General features: G+C 36.5%; 2 protein-coding genes across 2 annotated transcripts in view; one reads left to right on the forward strand and one right to left on the reverse strand.

The window, feature by feature from the left end:
* Window positions 1-3,820: 3,820 nt before the first annotated feature.
* LOC110466245 (NEDD4 family-interacting protein 2-like) lies at window positions 3,821-11,297 on the reverse strand. Its single transcript, XM_021522648.1, has 7 exons — window positions 11,174-11,297; window positions 9,179-9,278; window positions 7,980-8,107; window positions 7,423-7,498; window positions 6,267-6,391; window positions 5,595-5,661; window positions 3,821-4,598 (listed from the first exon to the last, which is right to left on the reverse strand). The coding sequence occupies exons 1-7, from the start codon at window positions 11,198-11,200 to the stop codon at window positions 4,495-4,497; spliced, it is 627 nt and encodes a 208-aa protein (XP_021378323.1). The 5' UTR covers window positions 11,201-11,297; the 3' UTR covers window positions 3,821-4,494.
* A 1,466-nt stretch (window positions 11,298-12,763) lies between these two features.
* Window positions 12,764-14,778, forward strand: part of LOC110466229 (ankyrin repeat and SOCS box protein 2-like) — a 6,995-nt gene continuing 4,980 nt past the window's right edge. Inside the window, exon 1 of the mRNA XM_021522616.1 lies at window positions 12,764-12,910. The gene's annotated coding sequence lies outside the window, so the exon portion shown is untranslated. The remainder of the gene's footprint in view (window positions 12,911-14,778) is intronic.

Here is a 14,778-nt window from a genome sequence, read left to right on the forward strand (position 1 = left end):
ACAACCTGTTGATGTTTGTGTTGTATTATCCTCAATACTCCTTGGGTTACACTCTCTACACCCCTGGAATATGTCCTGACAAAATCGAAGGTAAAGTGTGCCCTACCTTGTGGATGAGACAAGAAGACTAGTTCGATCCTTTGATGTACATCAAAAGAATCTCGTGGTCACGCAAGTGAAAATTTACTGTCTTCGATGTCGGGTGTAGCTCTTCTGTAATCTTCAAAGGACAGGTATCAGCCTAGCCTTTGGTCAGGTTTTTTTACAGAGACCAATAAAATAGGTAGCCACATGCCTTCAATTTTGTAATGACATGTTCTATGGGTGGAGAGAATGTAAGTGAGCATAAACCCCTTGAGAATCTAGGATGGTGATGTATTAGCATTTTCGACTTCTTCTCAAGAACCTGTGGATGGGATTTTTTCAAACTTTGTCAGAATCATCCTTGAAAGATGAGGCTACAACCTTGTAAAATTGGTATTCCTACCCCAAACCCCAGGGGCCAGGGTGGGGCCCCAAAGGGAAAATTAACCAATATTTCAAAAATCTTCTACGGACTCAGAGGTACTAGTCATTTTCTCTGCATGGATGGAAAGATCATCAGGCACTTTATTTAAATTGTAAATTACAGGACCCTTGGGCCATCCGTTCTCCCTTGGGGAGGGGGTAAAGTTTACTATAGTTTATATAGGGAAATGACACTTTTGGGTATATTTTATCCATTTTCAGCAGAAAATTATTCAAACTTGGTCTGAATCATCTATGGTTGATGAGGGTATTACATAGTGAAGTTGGGATTCCTACCCCATCCCCAGGGGTTAGGGTGGGGCCCCAAAGGGATTTTTAAAAAAATTATTTTCCTTTGATGACATGACAAATATTGTATTTCACTTAGTGTACATACTGATTTCATAAACATATCTGAAAAATAAAATAAATCTACCTGTACCTATGATATAACTTGGGTGACCGCTAAGGCCCTTGGGCCTCTTGTTTGAGATAAAATACATGTATATACCTGGTGTTATTTCTGTTGTTTGACTTTGTCACACAGAAGCGTAGATATCTATGTTATATTGGTCTCTGAATTAATGAAGCCTTTAGATAGGGTATTATTACAGAACAAATGCACCTCAGATGAGTTCACATGTCAGGGTTTCGTATCTAAAGGTCAAGGTTGCTGTTACTAAAAATAGATACTAGTAATCTAAATCTTTCTTTAGGCTTCCATTTCCTTTAGTATAGATGAAACTTTATACATTCTGGCCACAAATAATTGCATTTCAAGGTAACAGATCTATAGCAAAAATCAATATTGCTATAAATAGATTTTTTATTGTGGTACTGATGCAAGTATTCTGTGCAAAATTAACTAAAATTAGTTTCAGTTTTAGGGTCATGGATGTAAGGTTTGATATTTTTCAGACGTAAGTGTGGCCAGCATCTAGATGCATTCATATTTCTAAACATTTTCTTCAGGTTGGTTAGTATGGATTGTGAAAAGATTCATGTAGCACAACCAAAAAGTGTTTATATATGATGTTTCTATTACTAGTATGGTATGTCACCTTCATCAGACAAATGACCAGGGAAGCGTATGTACACAAAGGTGTAAACTATGAACGACTTGTCCACAAATCAATGTCAATATGGCTACACTTACGCTGTAAGGGTATGCACAATAAGTTGTTATATATGTACCGAAATGGCTCAATTCAGCTACGCTTTGTTTCATACTTGATCATAGATGTTCGAGCCTATGAGCCCCCTCATCTCGATTCAGAACTGGCCCACTACAGAGTACATACGCTTACAAAAAGACAACATCAGGCGATGCACCCTTGCACACAAGACTTTGATGTCAGACAAGTGGATTTTTACACCTCTGCTCATGCGATACTTTGGGCCTAATGAGTAAATAAAACACTGACAAAATTGGTGATGATAAAATCTATTTATTTTTTATTCCATACCATGGAAGAATTTGTTGCTACAGACATGTATACGCTACTGGGAGTATAATATATGCACTTGATGGAAACATCTAAATAGATATAAACGTTTTACTCACAGTTAGTTATATCTGTAAAACTAGAGCGACCACAATAGTTAAATATCATTACATATTTCTCACATCACACTGAAAGACAAAAAGAGGACCATAGCTCTGAAAGAGGATACTTAAAAATACTGCTCAACAGCATTAAATAGTTCATAAAATCAATTTCAAAACAATTCCTACTAAAGCATTTTAATAAATCTTGATTTGGTTGTGTTTAAATAAAATATGTACATCCTTTGAAGTGTCCTGAAAAAAATACAACCTCCAGAAATACACATAAAAGGTCACTGAACAAAATTACAAACGCTCCGTACAATTGTAATCATAAGTATGTAATTCTACTCATTTCAAGTTGAGCATTAAACATCTTACCCTAGACTCACGAAAGAAGAAGTCAAACAATTCCTAATTGTGCCAGAAAAGTTGAGACATAATGCTCTTTACTTATACAGACACGATTTCTTCTTTCACGGGGATACAACCTGGCAGTCCTGCAAATCTGTGTTAGATTTTGTTAATACATATAGTGTATATATGTCTTAGAACTTTTCATTAAGACTTGCCAGAAAAAACATCAGATCGCTAGGTCTGTCTCTATTACATAAGAGTAACTTTGGTCCAACAGTTGTACTGTTTGGAACGTGATAAAACAAAAGCAGCTCTAGTGAAAGAGTGAAGATCGTTTTAGCTATATGCTATGAAGGTTGTGAGGGGTTTGAGCTATCTAGGTCGAAGCAGATGAGGTATGCAGACTGACCCAGTTGGAAGACAACCTATCGAAGACAGGCACATTGTCACATGCAAGATGAGCACCAGAGGAGAACATGTCTTCAGCACTTGGTACATTTTACTACAGAATTTNGGGGCATACAAGTAGTGTATTGGCATCTCAGAAATTAAGCAGCTCAACGGAACTGACAACGTTTACTAGAAAACCCAGAGTAAATATTATTATTAAATAAATGAAGTACATGAATACAGAAGGATCTAGTAAAATTTCTGAAGACATATATATATATATATATGTAAATGGTGAATAGAATTGACTTTGTATTTGCATGGGACAGTAGACAACAAAACAACACATGTATTAAAATACAAAATTGAATGCATTATAATTGAATGCTGTCTATACAAAGATCCTAAACTCTTAATCACCATACATGTTCTAGATTGTATACGTGTACCCTCCCATATTCTCATTTCCTCAAAGCTGTCTACTTACTTCATTACCACACATGGATGTTACTTAAACAATTCAAATTCTTGTGACATTTTTTCTTCTATATATAAGATTGGCAAATAAAATGTTCCCGTTACCTTATGTACAATAGTAAGTTTTGACAGTAAAAATGTGTTAACTGTACCATGGATGAGTTGTATATATCACTCTGAACTCAAATGTGTTGTGTAACCTTCCTTAAGCAGAAGAGTTATCTATATCCCTTCTAACTCTGATGTGTTGTAAATCCCTCTTATGTCAAATGATTTATATATCCCGTTTAACTTATATATCTCTTCTAACTCTGTTTTGTATATATATATATCCCTCTTAACTCAGATGAGTTAAATATCTCTCCTAACTCCAATGTTTTGTATATATATCCCTCCTTATTCAGATGAGTTATATATCTCTTCTAACTCTGTTTTGTATATGTATATCCCTCATAACTAAGATGAGTTATATATATATATATATATATATATCCTAACTCTGATGTTCTGTATATATATGTTTCCTTTTAACCCTTTCACCCCTATGTAACTTTAGTAAACTCTTCCATGCATTGATCTGGATAAGTCCATTATGATCTACAGTGATGAAAGGGTTAACTCCGATGAGTTATACATCTCTCCTAACTCTGAAGTTTTGTATATATATCCCTCTTAAATCAGATGTGTCGTATATCCATGTTAACTCCGATGACATGTGTATCCCTCTTGATTAAGATGACTAGTATATCTCTTCAAACTCACACAAGTAGTTTCCATTCTTTCTCTGACAGACAGATCAGTCAGTAACGAGACTTGAGTTGAATAATTCTTTTGTATACATTTCATTTTTCCAGATAATTACAAAACTGTTACAGATTAAATTCATGTTTTGGTGATCATATCCTGTCTCAATCAGAAACAGTACAGACAGCATGCTCTCTATATACTAAACATGACTAAAGATATTCTGCTTTCGTAGACTTTTTTTCTATAAGAATGCTCAAGTATCTCTACTGAAATCAATGAATCCTGCACTAATCACATTCTTGAGGGTTTCCTAAACTGGTACAATGAATATGAAATTTATTTTACATTCACGATTAAAATAAATCAATCAGGTGATGACGCTTCACCAAGAGTTCCAATAATGAACCAATGTCATTCACCACCTCTGTTTGTAGTTCCCAGTACTGATGTGTCCAGCAAGACATCTCAACTCACAGTGTGAAGAAATACTGGGAGCGAATGTTATGAGCTAGACGATTCCACTCGTACTTTATCTTGGCGTAATGTATTGCACCTCTCAAGAAGATCATGAAACCTGGAAAAGAAAAACATAATAATTACAGATATATATACAACAATCGATAATAAAATAGATTTAAGATTTAATGATTACTTCTTTAAAAATCTGTGTAACAGCCTTTTTTTGCCGCATACATTTATCTCGTATGTGCAAAAATCTTAATCGATGTATAAAAAAATTGTTTGGCTTTACATTTATAACTCTACTCAATTAGTTCCCAAGTATAAATTGTCTTTAATGAGTCTATATACACATACAATGTCATATAAAACATATATTGTTGTATAAACACAGCTGTATTACCGTATTTGACCGCAAATAAGCCCCCTCCCCACTTTGGTAAATGTCCTGGGAACAGGGTGGGTGCCTGCAATTAAGCCCCCTCCCTAATTTTGTCTCCATCTCAAAAATTCATTCATTAACATTTCATTGCCTCATGAGCTCGAGGTCAAACCTGGGACCTCTAATTTACTAGTATGTCCCTCTACCTATGCCTAACAGCCAATTAAAGAAAAAGTCTCACTTGCGATGTCTGACAGTAGGAAACTTCTAGTATTTAACCGGAGTGGCATATTCTCCCTCCAAGATAGAAGTTCTGGGTGTCTTTAGGGGTAACACGGATGTTTTTGAGAGCAAGGACAATCAATCTTGTTTGCCTGTATGTGAGCGCGCGTAGGGTCTTAATGTGGGAGGAAACCCGAGTACCCGGGAAAAGCCCATGTGGTCGGGCAGGTGACCCTATACATTTTCACGTCCGATCGGGGAATCAAAGTCTGGTCGCATTGGTGAAAGGCAAGTGCGCAAGTGCACTATACACTATACACTATACACTGCACCGACCGACCATCCTTAGCCGAGTTGGTAGACAGTGGCTAGTATTTTACCAGGGTGACTGACACACGTACAACATCCACTGAGTAGGAATATAGACACTCTTCCCCAAAACTGTCATATTGATGTTACTACTGAGGGCGATACTTAGAGAGATAATAATACATAAGTTTGACATACCACAAAGTATTAGAAGCCACCACACCCAGGAGTCGCTGTCAGCATAGCCAGAAGCCCAGTCGTTTTGCTGAAAATAGAATAAGAGTCATTCCAAAGTCACATTACAAAGTTATCTAGATTAATTAGCTGTCATAATAGCTTATATAGATTAACATTTATAGACACCTTTACATTTACACAGAACGGCTGATATGTTGTCTACTTTACGTGAAATATTTTAGTGATAAAACCTACAACCTATGAATGATGCCGTGATTAACATAAGCTGTAACATGTCATTACATGCCTACCATTTGAAGTTTGTAAGACAGTCACCCCCCAAAAATGATTACCTGTAAATATAGATCATTTGATTTTCACTCAACTTAAGTTTTTGTTATTTTAATAAGGATTTTTTTTTACGTTAGAGGATGTTTGGTTTGGGTTGTTTGTGTTTTACATCCTATTAACAGCTAGGGTCATTTAAGGACGTGCCAGGTTTTGGTGGTGGAGGAAAGCCGGAGTTCCCGGAGAAAAACCACCAACCTACGACCAGTACCTGGCGACTGTCCCATGTAGGCCTTGAACCCGCGACCCAGTGGTGGGGGGCTAGTGGTAGCAGAATGTCAGACGCCTTAACCACTTGGCCACTGTGGCCCCTTATAGAGGGTGTAGAATATATTGTCTGGTTACCTTGACGATGGCGACCCACTTGACGATGGAAAGACCGAGCCCAGACAGGGCACCACATCTTCCAGCGATCGTGGTGAACACACAAATGGAGAAAAGGAACCCGATCCAGTTAAAAAAGAATGCAACTGGAAAAAAACATCGAAAAAATTAACACATGTACGTACAATCATTCCACAAAAATATTTAAACAGTCAACAATTGAAATCACATTTTGTTACCTTGGACACTGATAAGTTTGACTATTGCGATACTTTAGCTATGGAAGAAAACCCAATTCTGACAGTTGCAAAAGAACTTTGTATTTAACAAATTAATGATGTACTACAACTTTCAAATATGTTTGATGTATTTTAGTACCAAAAACATAGATTATCTGTTTCTTCGATTTGAAGTATTGATAATTATCACATAATTATTATAAAATAATGTCACAAAGATGAGCTCTGAAGTCAGAACATAATTAAGTGCCCAATTATCTAACTTTGTAACGAAATGCACAACAGAGAATAAGCATAACATAAAATCCACGTAATTTTCAAATCACGCTTTATTAATTTGATAATATTGATAGTTTAATATCTTTTAGCAGGGAAAAGAAACACATCAGTGTTTTGGCTGATCGATAACTTTACTATTTGGTAACCAAGTTCATTGAATTATTTGTAGTACATCTCCTGGTATTTTCTAGGAGATACTTCTTAAAAATTGGGTAAGCTCTATCACATAACTTTGTCGTACACACACACACACACACAACTCATCCTACATTGTATATAACATTTTCTGTGATAGCAGTAATATGTTAGAGGACTTAAAGGCACCTGTAACCCGAGCTAGCTGTACATGTGCTTTTATTACTGCAACACATCTACAGTTATATATTTCTGCTGTCTATTTATTGATAAAATTAATATACTTACTAAAATAAACAGGTTATTCAGACTTAGTAATATCTACATGCCAGTCACATCAGTTTGATACCTCGAAGAGACTATTATCAGTACTTGTTTGCAGGAGTTGTCTTGTGACCTGCACTTCCATGTGTCACCTCCATATACCTGGTAATTACTATGAACGCCTCCTTGGTGGTTGTCCACAAATTGGAACTTGTAACACAGATTAATGAAAACAAAAAGCAGCCTCAAATGGAGCTTACCAACGAAGGCGCAAAGAAACATGCCATCTGTTCCAAGGGAAGTTACTCTAAGCATATGTCTGCTGTGTTCCATATCCTGAAACATAATGAATATTGAGTCAGAATTATTTATGATATTATTATGTTTTTTTTGGGGGGTCAGGGTTTTCTGTTCTCATAACAGCTAAGGTCAAAGTTCTTATAAAGGTGGTGTCCGAAGATTGTGGTGCCAGTCCAGGACCATTTTAAGTGCAGACTCATTGTAATGAAACCTGGATGTGGGTGCATGACATTGCATCCAGTCACATTATACCAAGCGAACAATAGGCCTACCAGAGGTGAATATACCAAAACAACAAATAATGTAGGCATGTGAGAGAAAAGACGATGACCCAAACTGTTGCAGTAGGGGTAGAAGATTAATTTCCATTTTCTCATCGATGTCTCGAAAGTAGAAAACTAAAGAAACCCCTTACAAAAATCAGTGGGAAACTATCACAAATCAAACAAGAATCCTTATCATTATAGGGTGAAACAATATAAACATAATTTTTCTAAAATTTCCCATCAGTATTTACCTCTTGGTTCTGACCCTCCACATCCTGTTGTTGCTCCGCCTCTGCAGCCTTTGACCTTTCTGCCTCCTCGTATGTAGGTAGAGTTGTAGCCTCATCATAACTCGGCAGCTTGGTGCCATACATATGTTCTAATTAAATAAACAACCAGAAAAAAATATAAACATCTGATCACAGGAAACAGTAGCCCGAGTTTCCCGTGGCCCTGACACCAGACTTAAGACATTTTGACAGATGGATGTCTGGTGTGGGTCCAGAGGAAACTCGGGCTAAGGAAACAGCAAACATGCACATGCCATTAGGTCGAAGTAATGAAATGATAGTAATTAAATGATCAAAATCAGGAATATTGCATACACATTTCAACTATAAAGTTTACCTTTTCATATGTACTAGTGTTTTCTAAAGATTATTCTAATACAGATACTTTCCTTCAAAAAGGTGGTTTTTTTCAAAACCTTTTCAATGATGGGATAAGCAGTCCACACGCAAAAATGTAGGCGTGCATTAGTTATTATAGCCATGTTTTATATACGTTAATCTAACAAGGGATTGTAAATACTGTACTCATTTAACTAACCATTCATTGATTTTTAATCAATGTATACATACTCTTAAAGGTGAATACTGAAGGTTGTCATCTCTGTTTACCTCAATGTAATGGTAGACAGTGTAATTTATTACCGTGCCGCTATTTGAGCATTCTCGATAATCCAGGTTTTACGCTCACCTACGTACGCTCTCTGCACCCCTGGAATATGTTTAAGCAAAATTGAAGGCACATAGATAGCTGTTTAATTGGTCTCAGGTAAAGAGAAAAACCTGACTAAACACTAGGCTGATACCTGTTTTTGAAGATTACAAAGGAGCGACACCCGACTTCAATTTTTACCGTTTCGCGACCATAAAATTATTTTAATTTGATGTACATCAAAGGATAAAACTTGTCCTCATCTCACCAACAAAGTGACACACATTGAGTCTTCAATTTTGCTATGACATATTCCAGCGGTGCAGAGAGCGTAGGTGAGCGTAACCCCTGGATTATTGGGGATGCTATTTGAGGTGCATTCTAGATCTGTCCCATACACACCAAAGGCAAGGACTTGGCCTGGTCTGGAAAAACACCTTGTGACTGATCAGCCATGATACCATCATCTGTTACAGTTTACAAATGATCCAATATCAAAAAGTTTACCTACCTGGTTCCTCACTAGGTGGTGCTGGCTGTTGCTCAACAGGGGGCAGCACCATAGCCACAGCTAGAGGCTGAGCGGGTACATCGTCATCCTCACTCGTCAACTGGAAATCATACACATGTACAAAATGTAAAGGTGCAATTATATTATAATCCAACTACATTCATGTTTCTTCCAGCACAAAGACCCAGAACATAATTATTTGGACATAATGCAGTACAAAATGGGTCCAAATGTCATAACTTTTATGTTCAAACATTGACATATGTGTATGTCTGTTTGTCTCTTTCTGTACACTGTATGAGTACCTAGCTTAACAGCTTTAAAATCATTTGTGTAAGATGAATTAAGACAGTAATGTTGTATTTTGACAAGAAAAAAGAAGGTTATCTGACGATTACTGAAAATGGATGTGGTCTTTAATTTTAAATGTTTGGGTAGGGGGTTGCAATAAAACACAAACCTGTAGCCGTTAACGCTTTATATGTATAAATCAACAGGCAAAATTACATTAACAGCAATACTGTGAAGGTATGTCATCATCTTTCACTGCTGGGTGAACTAGTCTGGTGTAACTTACAGAAACTTTGTGTTAAAAGTTTAATACTATTTACAATCATAGGATAGTTTAGGTGACTTAATAATGGAGTGAGGTCTTTATAAAAACTTCAGTCTGCTGCTCTAGATCTACAGTCCCTGATGGTCCACCATTCCTGTATGATACCAGGGAAAATACTCTTTCTATTAGATTATCAGTATGGAGACACAACTTAACCTAGTGGTAGGACGCCGGGCTCGTGACAGAAGGGTTGCGGGTTGGAGTCCTTGAGCAAGACACTAAATACTAAATGCTTGTTCCAGTCATACAGAGTCTTGATGTTTTAAACTGTTTTTCCACATGCGATGGGAGGATTCATTTTTTAGAACTGATTAATATAAAGCCAATTCTCTGTCTTCTCTGCTGTGGTGCACCACTGTAGAGAGTGCATGTGGAGCTTGGATATAATTAACACTCTCATCCCTAGAGTATGCGAATGAGCCAAAGGTAAAACATGTTCCTCTTCTCTGAACCATCTCAGCTTTGTTAATCTGGTTTTTCTTGAAGGGCAGCTATGTCTCAGACTGTTGTAGCATACATAGGGAGGGCCCGACTAGTGAAAAGTAGGCCTTCTCCTTTACTTCTTGTTTACAACTCTTTGGGTGAAGCCCCAGGAATGCCAGTTGTCAAGTTACATTGTACCTTATGTTGCCAATTAATAGGTCTATTGGTTATCCTGCTGATCATGAGGTCGCGATCGTTTGACAGCTCCACTCCCAGGTATGGACCTTGATGTGCCATCGTGCCTCATATTACACCAAGCCTTTCTTTGTATTTATATATATACACCTCATCAGCCACTTTGTCTGACCATTCCACCGTTCGTTGAAAGGTCATCCTGGAGATGCTGGCCCTCTTCCTCAGAGTCAATTACAGAATTGTTCTGTACAGAAGGCAGTCGTCTGAGAACAGTTTGACTGAACTTATTGTTTAAGTACCCCAATCCTCACATCCCCTGTTTCCCTGTCTATTACACCTCAAGTATTCGGCCCCATGTATTGCTTACTGAAGGATTAAAATTATATACTAGTCCGTATTTTCTCCAAATCTCATATCTCTAGGGTATTTTGACCCCATTATAGCTTTAGGTCCGATAATTTTCTATTCTATGCTAAATGGAAATGCTTTCAAACAAGTTTACAGTTCATAGTTCAGTATGCAGTATGTAATGACCCGCTGTTGGTGTAATTTAGATCAACCTGCTTCTTGACGACTGATAACCAAAGCACAACAAGACATTGACGTATATAAACCAACTCACAACAATCGCAAAACATGGCTGACAGCTCTGACAGCTGCGACAAATGACTGGCGGTTTGGTTACCAAACCCTGACGTCTACGACGCCAGTTTCTAATTCATATGACTTTCATACATCAGCTTAGACCTTTGTTTACTTACAACTTGATATCTTATCGGTCTATCCATTGTATCAGTCGTCTAAAAAGTCACTTTTTTGTCCATCTACTAATTGATTTGGTTCCGAGGTCCCTCGCACCTGTCACAGATTATAAACAACGGAGCAATGGACGGTTTGGTTGAATCCGGAATAGCAACAAGGGAAATAACTTGACGATTCTAGCCTTTAAAACATGTGCAAATTGTTGGGGTTTTTTTTAAACCAAAAAATCATTCTTTGTACCTATTTTGCCTATCAAAAATGTATGTTTGGCACCAACAATTCGATTAAGCCATGCCCAATAATAACTTTGAGCACTGGCAAAATTACGAACCTAGGACCCTCCAAACTCTAGACGGGCGCTCTACCAATGCCAGTTCCACTATATATATACATGTTTATTTAAATACAGTTATGAAATAACTTATATATATTTTATAAAAAAAAAAAGATTGTTTCGTGTTACATGTCTGAGGGGAAAAAATAGAGTGAGTCTTAGGTCATGATTTTTTTATTCAACATTTTTCACAACTTCAATTATATCAGAGAGTCTCGTACACATTTACGCTTTATACGTCTCTGATCATGATTATATATAATAATGATAATATTGGATGCAGGCATAATGGCTATATATATCCAGATCAAAATAGATTATATAGGGGAGTGATTTTGTGCTTCTTTAAAAATTGCCAAAAAAAAAAGGCACAAAATATACAACATATTTTTACTGGTCCAATCAATCTAGTTTGGTATACAGAGATGTAATATATACGTCTCCGATCATGATAAAAACACCAGTCTTTGACATGTTGATAATAACGTATTCGTAATGCAAGTTACATTTGTACTTTGATCAACAATGTAACGATAATCATATATCTTATCTATGATCATGATTTCAAATGTGCTGTAGATAATCATATTTAATCAGAACATAAATAACATTAAATATGGATTAAGAAATAGATATACTGAATATAATAGGTCCCTATTTATAATAAAATATCTCGACTCTACTCATAATGTATATATATATATAATATATATATATATGTATATCATTGTTTGTTTTGAACATAACGTATTGTCACATAATTACACAAACAGAATTATAGAAAAATATACAAAAAAAACACAATTAACCCTGTCCAACTCTTTTACATTTACAGGTCGTTTCAACATGACATATTATGTTATTAGATGATATATATATATAAGCTTACATGTGTAAATCTGGTCAGTTGACGCACGGACTAATCTAATTCCGTGGTTGACGTAAGTCAATAGAAAATAGTTTTGTCTTTATTATAAACAGAGACGTAATATACAATATATATAGACGTATGATTTTATATGTCTTTGTTATAAAATAAATTCTATTCTGTCATAGGCCATTTATAATGTTTTGCGACATATGTAATTAAATATTATCTCAACTTAGTTTCAGCTATAACACATAATTAAAGACACACTTATGGAAACTATTTCATTTTTATTGTTTAAACTTCAATATAGAATATTTATAAAGGCAAATATATGTCGTAAATTAAATAAGACGTAAACAAATCAGTCTACTTTTTGATAGTACTTTCCGACGATTGGTCGATTGTATTTGCATGTGCTTTCTGCATGTCAAACTAGAAGGACCAGGGCAGTATGGTCGTCTGCTTAAAAAAGATACGCAAGACTACAGCCATTCTTCGACCGTTCAAAATACTGCATCCTGTGACTGAAACGTGAGCATCCTACCTGTCAATTTATAAATACATCATGACCAAATCACGCCAGTAGAAAGGAGAATTAAGCTGATAGGTCAATCACGAAAGGAGAACTGCAGTGCAGTAACCCTGACCTAATTTATTGGTGGCGTGAGAATTTGTCGGAACATTTGATCATTGTAATTTGTACACCATGAAAATTATTGCGCACTTATTATATAAAGCTACTTTCTCTTATTTAAAATCGACTTCAATTGTAACATTTTTTGCATGCTCTGGGGGTTTGCATGCAAATAGCTATATATAGCTAACACGTATATTATGTAGTTGTCGTGTACAGCCCGTGTATCGTATCGTGATCAGTAGCCAGAGTTTCTTCTGGCCCTAACACCAGACTTGGACTATATATATATGTCAAAATGTCTTAGTCTGGTGTTAGGGCCAGATGAAACCCGCGCTTAGTGCACAGGTGTTCGTTACAAATGTCTTAAATACACATATGCTATACTGATATGGGTCACAGAACTTTTATGTGTGCTGTGACACACATCAGTATAGCATATGTGTATTTCAGACATTTGTAACGATCAAACCCCTGTGGGCTACGTGATCAGCTGACGAGTTTGGGTCGCTTACGAAGTTAATAAAACGAGAAATGACGTTCCCGTCCTCATTTCAACAACGTCTTGGCCAAGTCATTCAAAACTGTTTAGGATTCTTTTCGTGACATGATTGTTTGGCTTCTTCTACTTTATAGATAACATGCTAGATTGGAAGGTGATCTTAATGTGCTTTATACAAAATTTGGTTCTGAATTCAATTCACATATTGTATATATATAGAATGTAGCACACATATAAATGTTTCATTCTCTTATGAAATATTTCTGCTAAGGTGTAGTAATCAAGCGTTTTCAGTTTTACCGCTAAAATATTTCTACTACAAATATTGTAGCTATATCAAATCGCCCTGCATCCGTGGTCCGTTGTCTGTCCGACTCATCTAGATCTGTAGGCTCCACACATCGTCATCAGTGTCCATTTTCGTGACGTACTTCAGGAAAAAGTACAGCTCGGACTCAATTATCTTGATCGTAATGTGCATGTACACTGTGTCGTCATTTCCGTATTGCGTATCGGCAGTCAATATTGTAGTGCAAATTATAGTAACACCTGGGCCTTTTTCCATTTAAACGGTCAAACCGATCGGACCACTGTTGTTCGTTTATTAAATAAGGCCGGACCTTGTCATCTGATGCTGCTTTCAGGCGAGCCTTGAGAAAGTCTTGCAAGGCCTGCATACACATTTGCAGGTCCGCCAGGATTTATACCCGAAGTTGTTACATTAATAAACGGTCAAACTGGTTGTTTCGCATAAAAAATCACACGTACTTCAGGAATAAAGCTTTCCAATTCATAGACATAAACAGACTCACGGGAAGACAGTGACATGAGACCAGACGACCTAAAGAAGGTCATATAGGAAACACATGGAATGCGGATCGACGTACCAACCTCACATGTGCATATCACGTGCTTACACAAGTTCATAAGCTCGAGGTCGTTACGATTTTCGCTGTTGAGGGAGTTTTGCTTTGTCGATTAAATCGTGTTTACAAATGTAGTCTACTTACTCTGTGAAAATAATGTTTTGTAAAATATTAAGATACCTATGAAATGCATGTGTGAGCTAGAGCACGTGAGAACGGCATACCATGCGATAGCCTCTGGTCACATATGTACCTGACATGTAATTATAAATATACTGTGAGTTAGCGGACTGTGGAATGATGTCCAAAGTGTACATGACTGAGGGTAATTTGGTTCCATTAAAGAACAATAAATTGATAATTTTGATATCATATTTTTGATTTATTTCCATCATTT

Source organism: Mizuhopecten yessoensis, unplaced genomic scaffold (genome assembly GCF_002113885.1).
Source record: "Mizuhopecten yessoensis strain PY_sf001 unplaced genomic scaffold, ASM211388v2 scaffold11125, whole genome shotgun sequence".
In the NCBI taxonomy this organism is placed as follows: Eukaryota; Metazoa; Mollusca; class Bivalvia; order Pectinida; family Pectinidae; genus Mizuhopecten; species Mizuhopecten yessoensis.

Bases quoted from the DNA above. Each gene is read 5' to 3' on its own strand.
- LOC110466245 (XM_021522648.1), bottom strand. From the start codon at position 11,200: ATGGATAGACCGATAAGATATCAAGTT. The intron at 7,499-7,979 runs GTAAATACTGAT...ATTATGTTTCAG, and splicing joins TGGAGGGTCAGAACCAAGAG to GATATGGAACACAGCAGACA. The intron at 4,599-5,594 runs GTATGTCAAACT...TTTCTTTTCCAG, and splicing joins GTGGCTTCTAATACTTTGTG to GTTTCATGATCTTCTTGAGA.